Source organism: Lycium barbarum, chromosome 1 (assembly GCF_019175385.1).
Source record: "Lycium barbarum isolate Lr01 chromosome 1, ASM1917538v2, whole genome shotgun sequence".
NCBI classification, from domain to species: Eukaryota; Viridiplantae; Streptophyta; class Magnoliopsida; order Solanales; family Solanaceae; genus Lycium; species Lycium barbarum.
The window spans coordinates 146982194-147001863 of record NC_083337.1 but is presented as its reverse complement, the minus strand read 5'-3'; the positions used below and the strand labels follow the sequence as shown (position 1 = coordinate 147001863).

At 37.2% G+C, this 19670-nt stretch overlaps 1 protein-coding gene across 1 annotated transcript; it reads left to right on the top strand.

Moving 5' to 3' along the window:
• The first annotated feature begins 454 nt into the window (after positions 1-454).
• LOC132615970 (CENP-B homolog protein 2-like) lies at positions 455-4610 on the top strand. The gene is made up of 3 exons (XM_060330571.1): positions 455-914; positions 4404-4462; positions 4602-4610. The coding sequence occupies exons 1-3, from the start codon at positions 455-457 to the stop codon at positions 4608-4610; spliced, it is 528 nt and encodes a 175-aa protein (XP_060186554.1).
• The last annotated feature ends 15060 nt before the right edge of the window (positions 4611-19670 follow it).

The window sequence follows — 19670 nt, the reverse complement described above, 5'->3', positions numbered from 1 at the left end:
ATTGTAATGTTTTTTTTATTAAATGATTCATTGTAATGTTCATTATTTATTCATTTGTAATTAATAAATCATTGTAATGTTCATTGTTTCTTAATAATCAAATATTATTCATTGTATTTTTACTAAAAACATTCAATGTGTGATGGTGAGAGAATAAACTATATAAGCAACATAAAAAATTTCTTCAAACCGTACCCAACAATGGCTCCTCATCTAAAAGGTGTCACAAAATCAACAATGACAGATCAAATACGTAAAGCATTATGTGAGTACAAAAGAGATCATTCCACATGCACTCAAAAAGATTTGCAGTTGTGGCTTGATGAAAGTTTTCATTTGAAAGTTAGTCAAGGTACAATATCAAACACACTCAAACGATCAGCTGAGTATCTTTCGGCTAACTTAGAAAAAGGAAGGAATATCAAGCGGCACAAGCCAGCTAAAATTTCCAGACATGGAGAAGGTTGTTTATGAGTGGTTTCTCCAATACCAAGACCCTGTGAATATAACTGGAGAGTTAATTTTGGAGAAGGCGAGAGATACAATGAAACTTTTATATCCTCAACAAGATTTTGAGCATAACTTTTCTCAAGGTTGGCTTAAGAAATTCAAGCTAAGACATGGTATCAAGTCATTTCGTCGTTTCGGAGAGAGTGGTTCGATTGATATACAAGACATAGAGACGAAATTGGAGTCCATAAGGGAAAAAAGAGACCAGTTCCTTATGAAAGATGTTTTTAATATAGATGAAACTGGTTTGTTTTACAAGTTACAAGCTGATCATTCTCTTGCTACGAAACAACTTGAAGAAAGAAAGCAGGACAAAGAAAGGCTCACGGTTGTTATTTGTTGCAATGAGGATGGATCTGAAAAAATTCAATTTCTCAAGTTGTTTCGTATCAAGAGAATGATCAGTTTGTAACCTGTAAAACAAACCAGTTTCATCCATAAACAAACCAGTTTCATCCATATTAAAAACATCTTTCATAGGGAACTGGTTTATTTTTTCCCTTATGGACTCCAATTTCACCTCCATGTCTTGTATATCAACCGAACCACTCTCTCCGAAATGATGAAATGACTTGATACCATGTCTTAGCTTGAATTTCTCAAGCCAACCTTGAGAAAAGTTGTGCTCAAAATCTTGTTGAGGATATAAAAGTTTCATTTTATCTCTCGCCTTCTCCAAAATTAACTCTCCGGTTATATTCACACGGTCTTGGTATTGGAGAAACCACTCATAAAAAATCTTCTCCATGTCTGGAAATTTTGCTGGCTTGTGCCGCTTGATCCCTTCCTTTTTCTAAGTTAGCCGAAAGATACTCAGTTGATCGTTTGAATGTGATTGATATTGTACCTTGACTAACTTTCAAATGAAAATTTTCATCAAGCCACAACTTCAAATCTTTTTGAGTGCATGTGGAATGATCTCTTTGTACTCACATAATGCTTTACATATTTGATCTGTCATTATTGATTTTGTGACACCTTTTAGATGATAAGCCATTGTTGGGTACGGTTTGCAGAAATTTTCTATGTTGCTTATATAGTTTATTCTCTCACCATCATACATTGAATGTTTTTAGTAAAAATACAATGAATAATATTTGATTATTAAGAAACAATGAACATTACAATGATTTATTAATTACAAATGAGTAAACAATGAACATTAAAATGAATCATTTAATAAAAAAAACATTACAATGAATCATACATCATACATTGTACTTTATATATAATGAATTTATTTTTTATATTAATTCAATAAATATGATACATAAATTAGTAAGCAATGATTTTGATGTAATCAAAATTAACCTTCATTGAATTTCGAAAACACTCTTTAGATTAATAAATATTAATTTATCGATTAAATAATACCTCTACAAAATAATAATATTTCATGGTCCCGACATTATTAATTTAGAGAGGTTCTACTGTATATTTGGAGAGAAAGCGGATATGTATTTTGTACATAAAATAGGTAAGTAGGTGATATATATCGCGTGAAATAGATAGTTCACTTGTAAGTTTAGAGCCTGTTTAGATGAGCTTAAAAAAAGTTTCAGCTTATAAGCCAAAAAAATAAGTTGAAGTAGCCCAATTTTATTTTTTTTGGCTCATAAGGTGTTTTCAGCTTAGAAGCTGCTTTAGATAAAGGGCAATTGGCGCAAATGCCCCTCTTTTGGGCTGGTCTTTAGATTTTGCCCCTCAAAATGATGGTCTTTAATTATTGCCCTTCCGAGCAAAAGCAACATAGGACAAAGACATTACTACCCCTAACCGTTACATATAAACAAATATCGTTATTCAAATCTACCCTTATTCAAATCCTTCCCTTCTTTCATATCGTTAACACAAACTTCGTTCCCAATTTTTCACATTATTCAAATCGTTGTTTCAAGCCATATTTGTCAATTGATTTTGCTGCTACAAATCAGTAAAAGGTACAAATCTTAATTCAACTCAATTTAATGATTTTATTGAGTTTAGATTGTTAATATTTGAAAAAAAAATCATCTTCTACGACCTGATTATTAAGAAACAGCTGACATACAGCTCAAATTGAACATTGCGCATGATAAAATTACTCAGCAAAATAGAATTGATTGGATTTATTGCTTTGTTTTGATTTTAATTAATTTATACTTTACTTAAATTAGTATACAATGCTCATTAACTTGAAATTGTAATTATAGTAAATTCAATTTAAATCAGGCAATGCTTATCGATTAAAACTTGAATTAAGGCAAACTGTGAACAAAATTTGAACAAGTATGCCGAATGAGGCAAAAGTTCAATTTATTTAGGAGTACATTTTGCCGTTATAGGCAAAGTCCATTATCATAACCAAAACAAAAAACACTTATGCCAGAGGAGGCAAAAGTTCAATTTACAAAAGAGTACAGTATGCCGTTATCGGCAAGGTTCTAACAAACTTCATAACAAGTATGCCATAGAGGGCAAAAGTTCTGGTTTACATAGAAGTATAAATCAGTCCATTTTTAATTGGAATAACTGTTGCATGGATATGATTTATATTGCATGAAGATAGAGGAGGTTTTTCAGTTTTTTTTTTTTAAACCAAAAACAGTTACTGCATTATCATAAGCAAAACAAAAAGTACTTATGTCGGAGGAGGCAAAAGTTCAATTTACAAAAGAGTAGAGTATGCCGTTACCGGCAAAGTTGTGAACAAAACTTCATAACAAGTATGCCGGAGAAGCCAAAAGTTCTGTTTTATATAGAAGTATAAATTAGTCCAGTTGCATCAATCCTCTAATTGGAATAACTGTTGCAGGGATTTGATTTAAATTGGATGAAGATAGAGGAGTTTTTTCCTTTTTTTTTAACCAAAAACAGTTACTGCATTATCATAAGCAAAACAAAAAGTGCTTATGCCGGAGGAGGCAAAAGTTCAATTTACAAAAAAGTAGAGTATGCTGTTACCGGCAAAGTTCTGAACAAAGTTTCATAACAAATATACCGGAGAAGGCAAAAGTTCTAGTTTATATAGAAGTATAAATTAGTCCAGTTGCGTTAATCCTCTAATTGGAATAACTGTTGCAGGCATTTGATTTATATTGCATGAAGATAGAGGAGTTTTTTTTTTTATTTTTTTTTTACCAAAAACAGTTACTGCATTATCATAAGCAAAACAAAAAGTACTTATGCCAGAGGAGGCAAAACTACAATTTACAAAAGAGTAGAGTATGCCGTTACAGGCAAAGTTCTGAACAAACTTCTGAACAAGTATGTTGGAGAAGGCAATACTTCTGTTTAGAAGCCATTAAAGTAAAATTCTACAAACCTAAAGAAACTTAGACTTCATTAAGATACATTTAAATATATATGTCCACAAAACATAAAATCCTAACTTCATAAGTACCAAACTACCATCATCAGTTCTAATTTCATGTGTACCCATTCCAAATTGCCCCATCGTCAATTTGACCAGTGTGCTGGAATAACCTCTGCTTTACAAATCGTAATTCTCTTCGTAGATCATCATTTTCTCTAATTAGAGCACCGTAAAGAGCCCTCAGAAAATCTATGTCTCTTTTGATATCAGCAATTTCTTGAGTAATTTGCAAATTTGCAATATTAGGATGGATTTGGTTATGAAGATGGCCATGTTCATGTGCTTGCCCGTGGGCACCATTACCATGTATAATATGTTGATTTTTGTTCATTTTGTATGTGATTATATCTGGTTTTCAGAAGTAAAGTGTTTTTTTTCTTCTTCCAAATGTTGTGTTGGTTTATATAGAAGTATAAATTCGTCCATTTGAAATTGGAGTAACTGTCGCATGGATTTGATTTAAATTGGATAAAGACAGAGGAGGTTTTTCAGTTTCATGGAAATAACTGTTGCAATTTCATTGGAATAACTGTTGCAGAAACAGTTACTTCGTTTTTTAAGAATGCTGGTAGGGTCAGAACTTCTGTTTACAAAATGGTATAGTATGCCGTTTGAGGCATACTTCATGACTTTACATACAAAGTCTGCTGGGAAGGGCAGAATTTAAATTTTCAAAAATAACAACTTAAATACATTGCATTTTGGTTTTTTCTCAAGTGAATCTCTCTTTATGCAGGAAGTATAACAAAAAATGACACCAAGATGCATCTACATAGCCTTCAACGGCAAATGGGACGCCGACTACAATTATGTCAATCATGAAACCAAGCTAATACTTGTCAACGATGGTGTAAATTTTCGACAATTCACTCAACAGATATTGCGGGGCATACACAAGATACTCAGTAAAAAGAGGCCAACATATGGTTTGACACCAGTGAGAAAACATTCAAAGAGATGCGTGTAACAAACGACATTGATCTTCACACTTGCTTGTACCTGCTCAACAACAATGACAACTTCAGAAATTCCCGTTTCATATTAGAGTTCAATTCAACTGATGCGGAGAACAACCCATTACAAGAACATCATAATGACTCTATCCTAATAACAGAAGGACAAACCATAGAGAAAATTGACAGACACCTCTGCATTGCTTATGAAAAAGACATGTCTGAAGTTGGATTGGATGACGAACAACACAGCCCTATTGGACATAACCTTGGGATTCCACATGAGCAGAGCGAGATAGTAACTCCTAACCAGACACCTAAGAAGCTACAATGGCAACCGCCAAACATTGAACAAATTGTAAACAATGACCTTCCTCAGCATCCAACTTCAATGAATGTTGTATCACTTACTCTGCGCATGACAGTTGAAGAGACACAAATACAGCCATGCAACAAAAGAAATACACTAAAGAGGAAGAAGATACAAAATGATACACAAATTTTACCACCTAGTGCATCGATTGATCAAATAGAAGTTGGTATTTTATTCAAACACAAAGATGTCGTGAAAAAGTGCATGAATAACATTGCAATTACTCGTCATCAACAGTACAAGGTAGAAAAGTCATGCAAGCAACGGTATTACATCAGATGTGTTGACCCAACCTGCATTTGGCGTTTCCACAGTTCAAGGTTTAGAGGATCAGAACTTTTCAAAGTAGTTAACTTTGAAAAGAGACATAGTTGTTCAATAAATTTCATCACTTCTGACATGAGGAATGCAACTTCAAAAGTCATAGCGGAATACATTACAGACCTAGTACGCCATACACTACAAGAGATAACACCCAAATTTGTGATTGAAGAAATGACAAGCAGATATGGCTTGCACATTGGATACCACAAAGCATGGCGTTCCCTCCAACACGCTTATAATGCCATAAGAGGAAGCCCAGAAAATAACTACACACTTCTACCGCAATATCTTCACATGATGAAATTAAGAAATCCTGGAACAGTTGCTAACATCAAATGGACCTCTGACAATAAGTTTAAGTATGTTTTTTTCGCTTATGGAGCATCAATTGAGGGTTGAAAACACTGCAGACCAGTAATGATGGTGGATGCAACCTTTTTGAAATCAAAATATCGTGGTGTGCTCATGATAGCAGTAGCAAAGGATGGCAACAACAGCAAATTTCCTCTCGCATTTGATATTGCAGACTCTAAGAATAATGAATCCTACAGATGGTTCTTCAGACACGTAAAAAAGGTGTTTGGCACGCGCAAAGACCTATCAATTCTTTCCGATCGCCACGCATCAATTGCAACTACTATCAAAGAACTGTATCCAGATACCCAGCATGGAATATGCATCTACCACATAGAGAAGAACTTGCAGAAATATTTCCCATCCGAAGCGATCCTATCATTGTTCTACAATGCAACAACTACCTACAAACAGGCAGAGTTTCGTACCTATATGTCACAGATTTAACAAATCGACCCAAAAGCTGCAGAATACATAGAAGAAGAACCACCGAAAATATGGGCACGTTCATTCCACACCAACAGGCGTTACAACATGCTCACAACAAATAATGTAGAGATAATGAATTCTGTATTGAGGAAAGCAAGGGAGTTACCAATAATGGCATGTATTGATTACATCCAAAACAAGCTGCAAAATTCGTTTTACAAGAGAAGATTGGATGCAACAGGACCGTCCCATGACCTGACATGTTGGGCTGAAAAGATTCTGCTCTAAAAGATAAGTAGAGGCTTCACAATGAAAGTAAGTACATTTTACCAACACACACTTCAATATTAGTTTGGTGAGCAATGCATAGTTTAATTTTAACCAAACATAAAAGTTATGCTGGACAAAGGAACAACTATGACCCTATTTTTATACTTAGTTCTGCCGGAAGGGGCAGACTCTTATTTTAACTAGCCTGAAATTATGTCTGTAAGGGCATAACTATGATACTGTTTTTATGTTCACAATAAAAGTAAGTAGATTTTACCAACACACACTTCAATCTTAGTTTTATGAGCAATGTATTGTTTAAATTTAACCAAATACAAAAGTTATGCTGGACAAAGGAACAACTATGACCCTATTTTATACTTAGTTCTGCCGGAAGGGGCAGACTCTTATTTTCACTGTACAGGAAGTATGCTGGAAAGGGCATAACTCTCACATAATCTGAAAATTATCACAAAAATATCACTCATTTATATTGTCAATTTCCACAGGTAGAAAACATAACTCCAGTCAATTTTGTTGTGAAAGATGAAGGATATCAATACAATGTAGACCTGAGGAATATGACTTGTGAGTGCTTGGAGTTCCAAACTGACGAGTTACCGTGCACACATGCCATGGCAGTTATAGACAAAAGAAGTTTGCCAAAATCTACATACTGTGCGGACTGGTTCAAGAAACAAGCCTGGCAAGAGACATACAAAGGTGGAATACTATCAGTTGGAAATGAAGACTCATGGATTATTCCACAAAACATTATGGATATTAAAATAACACCGCCTGATGTTAAAATAAGACCTGGAAGAAAATAAACAAAAAGATATCGTCCAAGAAGAGAATTGACAAAGTACACATACAGATGTGGTAGATGCAAGTTCTTTGGACACACTAGGGCAACCTGTAACCACAGTCCAGCTCTCAATCCGTATTCAAGAAGATACAGGAAGAGGAAATTGTGATCCTAACATCACACTCTTATACATGGTTTATATGAATTTATCTTATGATTCTTGACGCATAATGCACACTCTGCTTGAAAAGAAATGGCAAAGCTTTGGTATTACTAAGACTGAGACTTCAAGAATCTTATCACACATTTATTCTTCTGTCCATTCTTTTATTAAGTTGTTATCTTCTTGTTGTTGATAATAAAACACTATATAATAACAAGAGATAAATGGACCTACATGAAATCTACAGTTCTCTACCATAAAACATTGAGGAAAAAAAATCATCAACTTTAATTATCCAGTTTTATAATTTATGCCTCCTGTGGCAGGTATAACAGTTTTTGCCGGGGAAAATGGCAAAACAAAATTGATATCTCAAAGACTACATCCTGATAAGTTTAATAAATGTATGCCTTGGGACATAACAATATTCTTTCTCTCTGTTGTTTTCAAGTTTTTCATTTATGCCGAAACCGATATGTCTTCCGCTTACAAAATAAATAAGTATGCCGTTAGGGGCATACTTATGTTCTTTGTTGTTTATAAAATATTTTAAAATGCTGGAAAATTGGAAAAAACATTCAGCACAACACAATTAACACTAAGTAAAATATTTCATTCATTCATAGCAAAATTTCACTCATACAAATTTTGGAGAGCAACCAAAAAAAAAAAAAAACATAGACTAAAAATAAAAATTCATTCATACTAAAACAAAAATTATGAGCAGATCTAGTCTATAACTACAATCCCCTCCTTCTTCTCAACAATAATCCCCATGCCAACATTGCACTCAACAAGCCTAAAGCATAGAGTATCTCCTTCCTGCAGCCCATTGGAATCAACAAAGTCTTTCCACCCCTGGCAAAGGCGCCGATATGCACCAACTTTGTAAGTCATCTTGTAGTAATGCCGACCATAAAGCACATAGGCTTCACATTCAGAGTCCAGAAGACTGTCTGAGATGTCATCTGGAAGAATCTGCAACGAAATAAACACACAAAATTATTACTAAAAATAAGGATTTAAAAGTTATTCTCTAAGCACTTTTTCTCTCTCTAGACATGCTCTAGGCGCACGTTTAGCTAACGTGCACCAGGTGAGGAAAACCATGGCGAGAGGGAGACGGAAAACTCAAGCTCAAGCCCAGATACCGGGCAGGAACAAGGCCGAGGTCATGGAAGACTAAGGAAAGTACCGATTGCTACTTTTGGTTGCTCGGTAGGTGCTCGAATCGAACTGGAGCCGGCGAATCGAGAAGGGGAAAACCTAGATCTAGTCAACGGCGGCATAAATTCAACTGATGGGGGTAACACGATAGGATCTGGGGTGGCCAAAAGGCTAGATCTCACACCCCCTAACCCAAATGAGGGACACACGAGTAATGAAGTTGTACGAGGAGTGAAGGAAAAGGACCCAGTGGTGGCCACTACTGCAGTTGCTGATGTAACAAGGGTCGCTAGTAGTTCGTCGGGTATAGAAAAGTTGTGTCCTATGCAACCTGCACTTGAGAAAGTGAACGAAACACGACCAGGGGCTAAATGGGGGAACATGTTCCGAAATAACAGAGTAGTAACGTCGGGGAGGGCACTTAATTATATCCCCCCACAGGTGATTGAGGGCCAGCTGGTGGCTCAATTAGAAAAGGAAGAAGTTGAGCCGGAAACCCAGAAACGAAAGTGTGCTGTGATAGCGTATTTCCTGGGCGAAACTTCGGGCTACAATGCGATGTGCAGATATATTTCGACAAATTGGAAGGATATACTTAAACCTGATGTATACCTTTATACTGAAGGTTATTATGTTATTAAATTTCAAACAGTAGAGGATATGCAGAATGTGTATTATGCTGGTCCATATTCTATTAACAATCGACCCATCATATTGAAGCAATAGACACCAAATTTTGATTTTAGTGTCGAATTTCCATCAGAGATACCACTGTGGGTGTTGTTCCCTAAGTTACCTATGAACTACTGGGGAGATGCTTCGCTCAGTAGGATTTCCAGTCTTGTCGGGACACCTATTTATGCTGATGAATGCACATGTAAGTAGACTAGGATTTCTTATGCTAGAATCCTAATAGAGGTCAATGTGACTAAACTACTCCCTGAAGCTGTAGTCATAATGGATTGCGATGGGACCAAATACACCCAAGCTGTTGAATACGATTGGAAGCCAGAGTTCTGTGAACAATTCTTGGTTGTAGGTCACAGATGTGTCGAGCAGCCTGACAGGATGAATGTACAACAACAAGGACCAAATGTGAAACGAGCTAGAAGGAGGAGACATAATAAGGTTGTCACTCAAGAATGGAAATACAAAGGGCCTGTACAGGAGCGGCACATTACAGGGGTTGATCAGGATGTTGTTGCGCTAACAGTAAACCAACCAGCTCAAAGAGCACAGCAAACGAAACCAGCTACCCTTGAGACAACTAAAACTCCCCCTCCCCCCAGCAGCAGAACCAGAGGCAAAGCCCAATGACAAGTAACAAGGCAGGTGCACAGCCTGTTCCTGAGCTGAACTTGGAGCATTTTCCTGTCCTTAATAAGACACGTACTCCAATCAGGAACTCTTTCTCTATGTTGGCTAGTGGAAGCAATGAGACTCATACACGACCTCCTGATAATGCAAGGCCAATCGAAAGTTCAATATGACTTGGCTTTGTTGGAATGCTAGAGGGATGAATAAAAGGTACAAACAAAAGGAGCTGAAAATACTATATCACTAGTAAGAAGCTCAAATTTGTTTGCCTGGTAGAAACTCGAGTTAAAATACACAGAGTAGCAAGTGTCTTAAATAATGTAGCTCCTAGATGGGGCAGCCTACACAACTATATTCATGCTGATAATGGTAAAGTTTGGATGCTTTGGGACCAAAACTGTTACGAGGTGCAGTTGATGGAAGAAGGGGCTCAATACATTCATGCTCATGTGAAAGGTAGACTCGATAGTTTTGAAACGTATGTTACTGCGATCTATGGGTGCAACAGTGTGGACCAAAGGAAGGCTCTATGGCAAAGTCTGATCAGAATAGGCCAAGGGATTGAAAAACCGTGGTTGATGTGGGGCGACTTTAATGCAGTATTATCTCCCCTTGATAGACTCATGGACAACCCTGTTACTTCTGCCGAAACACAGGACTTCTCGGACTGTATCCAGGATTTACATCTGAATGAATTAACATGGAAGGGTGAGTTTTATACTTGGTCAAACAAGCAAACGGGTGTGGACAGAGTCTGGAGCAGGATTGACCGAGCTTTTGGGAATGCGGATTGGATGATGCAATGGGGCCATGTCCAGACAGAATATGGTATGCCACATATTTCGGATGATTCCCCTATGCTACTACAGCTATACATAGCTCCTCAAAGTGACAAAACTCCCTTTAGATTCTTTAATATTTGGGTTGAGCATGCCAGTTCCCTCAAATACTAAAAGAGGTATGGATGCATCCGGTGGGGCAAGCAGGTATGAAAAAAGTCTGGCAGAGGCTTAAAACACTAAAATCGATGCTTAAAGATCTTAACATTAATGAGTTCAAGGGAGTCATGCATAACATCGATCAGGCTCGACTAACCTTGAAGATTGTCTAGGCACAGTTGAATGCTCAATGTACTGATGGGTTGATAGCACAGGAAAAACAACTCCTCCTTAATCTAGAAAAATGGTCATTGATCGAGGAAAGCATTCTGAAGCAGAAATCCAGGGCCTCTTGGATCAAACTTGGAGATTGTAACAGCAAATATTTTTCAGCTGTGATGAAAGAGCGATGCCAGAGGAAATTGATTAGTGATATTCGCTCCTTAAATGGCCAGAGAATTCATGAACCTAAAAGTATTAAAGTGGAAATCACTAATTTCTATAGAAGCTTGATGGGGTCGGCTCAGGCGTGCCTACCAACTGCAGATAAACGAATTATGAAGCTGGGGCCTGTCCTAAGAAGACAACAACAGTTGGAGTTATGCGCAGAAATCAAAGATCAGGAAATTTAGGAGGGGCTTAAATCTATTGATGATGAGAAATCCCTTGTCATAGATGGGTATTCGGCCTATTTTTTCAAGAAAGCTTGGGTTGTTATCAAAGATGATATATGTGCAGCAGCCAAGGATTTCTTTAGCTCTGGGTCAATGTACAAAGCCATAAACTGTACTACTATCACGTTGGTGCCTAAAATCCCGAGCCCTGAGACTGTCAAGGACTTTCGGCCTATTGCGTGTTGTACCATTTTATACAAAATCATCGCTAAGATATTGGCATCAAGGATGCAGAAGATTATGCCTTTTCTAATATGTGAGGCTCAGTCGGGTTTTATATCAGGTAGGAGGATTTCTGACAACATTTTACTGGCTCACGAATTAGTGAAATCCTATTCTAGGAAACATATCTCTGCTAGATACATGATCAAGATCGATTTACAAATATCGTATGATTCAGTTGAGTGGGCATACCTAGAACAGATTCTGGAGGAGTTGGGATTTCCTGCAAAATTCAAAGGTTGGTTAATGCAATGTGTAACTACTGTCAACTATACTATCCTGGTAAATGGGTCACCTACTAAACCACTTGATGTAGCAAAGGGGTTGCGACAAGGTGATCCGATCTCCCCTTTCTTGTTTGCCATTGTCATGGAATACTTAAGTAGAAGCCTGAATAACTTGAAAACAGACAGGTCTTTTAAATACCATCCACGATGCTCAAAATTAGGGGTCACTCACCTTAGTTTTGCGGACGATCTATTACTTTTTTCCAAAGGGGACCTAGCTTCCGTGACTGCCCTACATAAGTCTTTCCTGTTGTTTTCTCGGGCATCAAGACTGCAAGCAAATTTGAGCAAGAGTTCAGTTTATTTCGGTGGGGTTGAGCAAAGTGAGCGGGATAGAATCCTACAACACCTGGGATATTCATGTGGAGATTTACCCTTCAAGTATCTTGGTATACCGTTATCTACAAAGAAACTTACTCTAATTCAATGGCAACCACTGATTGAGAAAATTGTTAAAAGAGTATCCTCTTGGACTGCTAAGAAACTATCCTATGCAGGGAGGGTTCAACTAGTACAAAGTGTTTTATTTGGCATAAAATCATATTGGGCACAACTCTTCATCTTGCCTGCTAAGGTGATCAAAGCCATCGAAGCATATTGTATGAGCTATGTTTGGTCCGGGATCAATACAATCACAAAAAAAATGCTTGTTGCATGGGATAGAGTCTGCTGTCCTGAGGCTTCGGGGGGCCTCAATCTCATAAATCTTCTGGTGTTGAACCAAGCGGCTATAGCTAAACTTTGTTGGGACCTAGCGAGTAAGCAAGACAGACTCTGGATAAAATGGATTTATGCATTTTACATCAAAGATCAGAACCTGGCCACTCTTCCCATACCTCGCCAAGCAAGTTGGATGGTGAGGCAACTTATTGGAGCTTGGAAAAAAGTCGAACAAGTGAACACTAGGTCGCATCCTGGCAAGAGCATGATCAGAAACATTTATCTACAACTACTGAATAACCATGAGAGAGTGAATTGGAAATGCTTAATGTTCCATCATGCTGCCCGACCCAAATCTGTTTTTATCTTGTGGCTTTGTCTTCATGGAAGATTGTTGACAATTGATAGACTACTCAGCTGGGGACTGAACTTTGATCCAGTATGTATGCTGTGTAAAACCTATAATGAATACAGGGAGCACATGTTTGTCAAATGTACGTATGTGCAGCAACTCTGGAGCAGAGTACTGGCGTGGATACAGCAGCCGCTGCTCAGTTCGCAAACATGGCTGCAACATCTGGAATGGATGATCAAACGAGGGAAAGGGAAGTCACAGCAAGCTGGAATATTTCGCATGGTGTGTGCTGAGGTGACGAATTCAATATGGACCGAAAGGAGTACGAGGATTTTTGAACAGCGAAGCCGTGAAGTAGAAAGGATTGCTCGCGAAATAGCCTACATTTGTAATTTGCGAGCTACTCCTAGCCTCTAATCTCTTATGCAGAGCTACACATTTTGAGGGAGTAATAGTCCCAACAATAGGCGTTCGTATGTGTTTCGTATGTAGACAGTAGTAAACCAGCTAATTAGTTGTGTTTGGCTATGCTATGGAGCTGTAATTGACACACTTGGTGATTAATAAAACATGTTAGTTACCAAAAAAAAAAGGATGAATGGAATAAAAACCCAGATGAAAACAAAAAAGTTTCATGGTAATATTTACACATACAAAGTCATCGTTAAGGACATAGGACCTGCTTAACCTTTTCTCAAAATTCACATCCATTGTTATGCAGCAAAAGTTGTATAAGAAAGAGATACAATGTGAGTGAATGTAAAAATGGTCTAATTTATAGTGTAAAATCATAAGTATAGTCCAAATACATTTAATTAAAGTTAATAAATGCGTTTGACTGCCCAAAAAGTTGGCGTCTCAACTGATCCCAATAAAATGTGTTCTGACTGGTCAAAATAGTTAAAAGGTTTTGTCTTTGTTGCTGGTTGTGGCAATATCTCTGAACTTAATTTCTACTGGAAAGGGTGGAACTTCTGTTTATAAAATGACAAACTATGCGGACTCCAGCAAACTCCTATTACATAACCACCATAAAGTTGTGATGCAAAGGGCATAACTTTGGTTTTCCACAACATAACAGCTTTCCGTCACAAATAATCCCCAGTAAATGCATTTTGGATGGTCAATAACTTCAAAGGGTTTGTCTTTGTTGCTGGTTGTGGCAAGTTTTCTGAACTTAAATTCTGCTGGAATCGGTAGAACTTCTGTTTACATAATGAGAAACTATGCCGACCCGGGCAAACTTCTATTACATAACCACCATGAAGTTGTGATGAAAAGGGCATAACTTGGATTTTCAACAAAATAACAGCTTTTATGAACAGAGAAGTTGAGGTTAAAAATGAACACCATCAAATTACAAAGGGGCTTAAAGTTGAAATTTATAACACAAACAAACTATACAATCTTATAACGTTTACAAAAAACACAAGGGCACGTGAAAAAAAGATTACATAGTGCAAAAATAACTAAAACAAACTATTTTTGTTTCCTTTCTTCATAGATCTTGCTCTCTTTTTCATCTCATAATCACACTCCATATCGTTATGCTCATGATAATCACTTGCAGTTGTATCTGGTGGCGTGTCATAACCCTTTTTCAACTTATCTTTCCCATGACAAACCAAATTAATTGACCACTCTTTCATGTAGTTCATCAAACCAGAACCATCCCAATCAGCAGGATTTTGACCACTAATCAGCATATCAGCAAACTTGATCAAAAAACGACCACAATTATAATATCTGAAAGTCATAAAAGAGACATGTTTTAGAACAACAGAAAAGCAAAAAATATAAAAAAATAAAAATCAACAAAAAAAAAACGGAAAAAGCTAAAAAATATAAGAATGAAATGTACGATCCTTGCTTTGGACAGGCAGCCCAGGTATATGTCAGATTACTGAAGTTATTGTATGATGGCCTGAATAATTGAAAATCATTGATCATCAACAACTTAGGGATCATACCACAGTAGGCCTTGACAATGCGAACCAAATGATCATCATTATGATTGAGTGAGTTATAAACTACCAATTTACGCTCATCAATGATGAAAACAGTAAGTGAATAGTGAGAAATTGCTTCAAGATCATCATCTCCTGGGCGAATAGGGATTAATACGTTGTCGACATTCTCCCATGATATACCACATTTTCCTCTTCTCCCATACACAATATTACTAAGCAAAAATGCATCATCACTGTCGCCACCAAACCAGTGGTAATTACCCGGGTAGTTGTTGTATCTATTGATGTCAAATTGCACGAGCTGATCAAACATCATATCTACGGTTGTGTACTTAACAACATTGGAACCTGGAGGATTATACATCATTTTCTTCCTCAAATAATATAGCATCACATCAATATGCTGTGTTAAGGAAAAAAAATAGCGATTCAGCGATAAAGAAAAAAGAAGAAGCAAGAAGCAATAACTAATAGAAAAATAAGAAAAGAAAAGGTAAAAGACAATCACGAACCTCATCATTAAGCGCATAGACATCATGGTACAGATCCAAAAAAAAACATCCTATATTTTGGCTCAACATCACCCAACTTATAAACTTCACTGAGTTGGTTCAACTTGCCAGGATACATTACCTCGTCTTCTGCCCTGATTAAAGAAAAGGGAACAAAAATTATAAAAATACAGACAGAAGTTAGGTTCACAAAAAGGAAAATTTATCAACAAGTTTTGAACAATATGCCGGAAGGGACAAACCTTATGGGAAAAATATGCCGGAAGGGGCAAGATTTAAGTTTCAAAAAGTAAAAGTATGCCAGAGTGGGCAGAAAATAACTTTCCAAAAGAGATGAGTATGCCGGAGGAGGCAGAACATGAGTTTGCAATAAAATGTGAAAGTATGTCCGAAGGGGCAAGAGCTAAGTTTCAAAAAGTAAAAGTATACCGGTGTAGACAGAAATATAACTTTGCAAAAAAGGTAGTATGCCGGAGTAGGCAGAATACGAGTTTGCAATAAAAGGGGGATTATGCTAGGAGGGGCAAAAATACAGAGATTGTACTTAAAAGACTGAAAAAGAAAAAAAACATAAACCTAAAATAAGGAAGAAAAATGCAAGAAAGCACACACATAGCAAAAAAACTTACCCAGTAGGTCGAAAGTTACTTGGTGGAAGATTTCGAGGATTGATAAATTTTTTCCAAAAGTTCACGGCAACTTTACTTTTGAAGTAATAGAATGGGCACATCCTTCTGTACTGTTCATTCCAGTCACTTTCGTCCTTCCGTGACCCAAAAGGAAGATCATTACGTCCCGAATATAGCATCCATCCGGGTGCCGAGGTATCACCCACTGCTTTCCTTTTCCTCTAGCGCCTTGTCTTCAAGGAAGATAGCACTTCCGCCACTTCAACAACAGGTTCTTCTTCAGCAAGAGGATGGGTTTGAATAACAGTACTCTCTTTGACAGCGGAAGAAGCGACATTTACAATATCTTCAAAGGACACATATCGAAAATTGTCCTCCATTCCTTGAGAGTTATTACCCTTTCCATCAACAACAACAGTCTCCCTTGGAGTGGTGACTTGAACCGGGTCTGCATTGGCAGGTTTGGTCCTCAATGGCTCAACCGTTTTAATAGGCTCGGGCATAACACCAATATGAGGAATAACAACGCGTTCATCACCCTCGTTAGAAACTTGAGCTTCAGGTGTTTCACGTCTTATATGCTCAAGATTTTCAACTGTTGATTGCTCAAGATTTGCAGGCGTATCTCCTTTTGGTAGAGATACGTTGGATTCTTCGCGATTGGTGTCACGTTCACCGCCCAATTATTCCTCCATAACAATCTACATAAAGTAACAAATTAAGAAACACAACATCCATCATCGAAGCAAAAATATTAAAATAAAAAATTAACAAATACTGCAAGTGGTAAAAGATTGAAAATTATGTCAAAACAGGTAGAAGATAGGTTCACAAAAAGGAAAATTTACCAACAAGTTTTGAACAATATGCCGGAAGGGGCAAACCTTATGCTTGAAAAAAGGAAAAGTATGCCGGAAGGGCCAAGATTTAAGTTTCAAAAAGTAAAAGTATGCCGGGGTGGGCAGAAAATAACTTTCCAAAATAGATGAGTATGCCGGAGGATACAGAACACGAGTTTGCAATAAAATGTGAAAGTATACCGAAAGGGGCAAGAGCTAAGTTTCAAAAAGTAAAAGTATACCGGTGTAGGCAGAAATATAACTTTGCGAAAAAAGCTAATATGCCGGAGAAGGCAGAACATGAGTTTGCAATAAAAGGGGGGATTATGCCAGGAGGGGCAAAACTATCATTTGCATAAGCAAAACAAACAGAGCACACAAAGTGTCAACTACACGAAAAGTGTGCCAGGCAACTTAGGTTTAGAAAACAACAAAGTATAAATGTAAATTTACCGAAGGCAATTCAGCCTCAACGTTTTCAGTTGCATTTCCTTCAGCTTGAGATACAATGGATTCATCATGATGAGGTGACACCAATGTATCACCCTCTTCTGTCCTATCATCTCTGGCCGGAGATAAATCTCGTTCGAGATTATCAGAAACCACTGCAGCGTCATCTTGAGTTTGCTCAAGATTTTAAGGCATATGTCCTTTGGGTAGAGATACGTTGGATTCTTCGCGATTGGCGTCACGAAACTGTTCACCGCCCAATTATTCCTCCACAACAACCTATATAAAGTAACAAATTAAGAAACACAACATCCATCATCGAAGCAAAAATATTAAAATAAAAAAATTAACAAATTCTGCAAGTGGTAAAAGATTGAAAATTATGTCAAAACAGGTAGAAGTTAGGTTCACTAAAAAGGAAAATTTATCAACAAGTTTTGAACAATATGCCGGAAAGGGCAAACCTTATGCTTGAAAAAGGGAAAAGTATGCTGGAAGGGGCAAAATTTAAGTTTCAAAAAGTAAAAGTATGCCGGAGTGGGCAGAAAATAACTTTCCAAAAGAGATGAGTGTGCCGGAAGAGACAGAACATGAGTTTGCAATAAAATGTGAAAGTATGCCGGAAGGGGCAAGAGCTAAGTTTCAAAAAGTAAAAGTATGCCGGTGTAGGCAGAAATATAACTTTGCAAAAAAGGGTAGTATGCCGGAGTAGGCAGAACATGAGTTTGCAATAAAAGGGGGGATTATGCCAGGAGGAACAAAACTATCATTTGCATAAGCAAAACAAAAAAAGAGCACACAAAGTGTCAACTACAAGAAAAGTGTGCCAGACAACTTAGGTTTAGAAAACAACAAAGTATAAATGTAAATTTACCGAAGGCAATTCAGCCTCAACGTTTTCAATTGCATTTCCTTCAGCTTGATATACAATGGATTCATCATGATGAGGCGACACCAACGTATCACCCTCTTCTGTCCTATCATCTCTGGCCGGAGATAAATCTCGTTCGAGATGATCAGAAACCACGACAGCGTCATCTTGAGTTTGCTCAAGATTTTAAGGCATATGTCCTTTGGGTGGAGATACGTTGGATTCTACGCGATTGGCATCACGAAACTGTTCACCGCTCAATTGTTCCTCCACAACAACCTACATAAAGTAATAAATTAAGAAACACAACATCCATCATCGAAGAAAAAATATTAAAATAAAAAATTAACAAATTCTGCAAGTGGTAAAAGATTGATAATTATGTCAAAACAGGCAGAAGGTAGGTTCACAAAAAAGGAAAATTTATCAACAAGTTTTGAACATATGCCGGAAGGGGCAAACCTTATGCTTGAAAAAAGGGAAAAGTATGCCGGAAGGGGCAAGATTTAAGTTTCAAAAAGTAAAAGTATGTCGGAGTGGGCAGAAAATAACTTTCCAAAAGAGATGAGTATGCCGAAGGAGGCAGAACATGAGTTTGCAATAAAATGTGAAAGTATGCCGGAAGGGGCAAGAGCTAAGTTTCAAAAAGTAAAAGTATGCCGGTGTAGGCAGAAATATAACTTTGCAAAAAAAGGTAGTATGCCGGAGTAGGCAGAACGTGAGTTTGCAATAAAAGAGGGGATTATGCCAGGAGGAACAAAACTATCATTTGCATAAGCAAAACAAAAAAAGAGCACACAAAGTGTCAACTGCAAGAAAAAGTGTGCCAGGTAACTTAGGTTTAGAAAACAACAAAGTATAAATGTAAATTTACCGAAGGCAATTCAACCTCAACATTTTAAGTTGCATTTAGAGATTGAACTTGTTCAACATCTGTCTCCATAGGACGTGTCACATTTGCTTGGCCTTCTCCAAAAACATGTTTAATGTATTGTCCCTATTAGCTGCCACATTTGTAGATTGAGGACCATCCGGAAGCCATGGATTACGAGAAGCATCTGCATCTTGTACTGTCTTGCGTAATTTTCTTCTCTTGTAAAATCAGATTTTACCTCCCAACTCTGTCTCATCAACGGTTCTTTCACTATAAATAGCTTGCACATATTCCATCTGAATTTCTTGATTACTTTCAGCCTCAATATTAGACAAATCAACACCAAACGAGTTTCCCCCTCGTCTCCGGTGGCAGTTTCAGCATCCCAAAATGCCTGTTCAATATCTGCAATATCTTCACCAACAT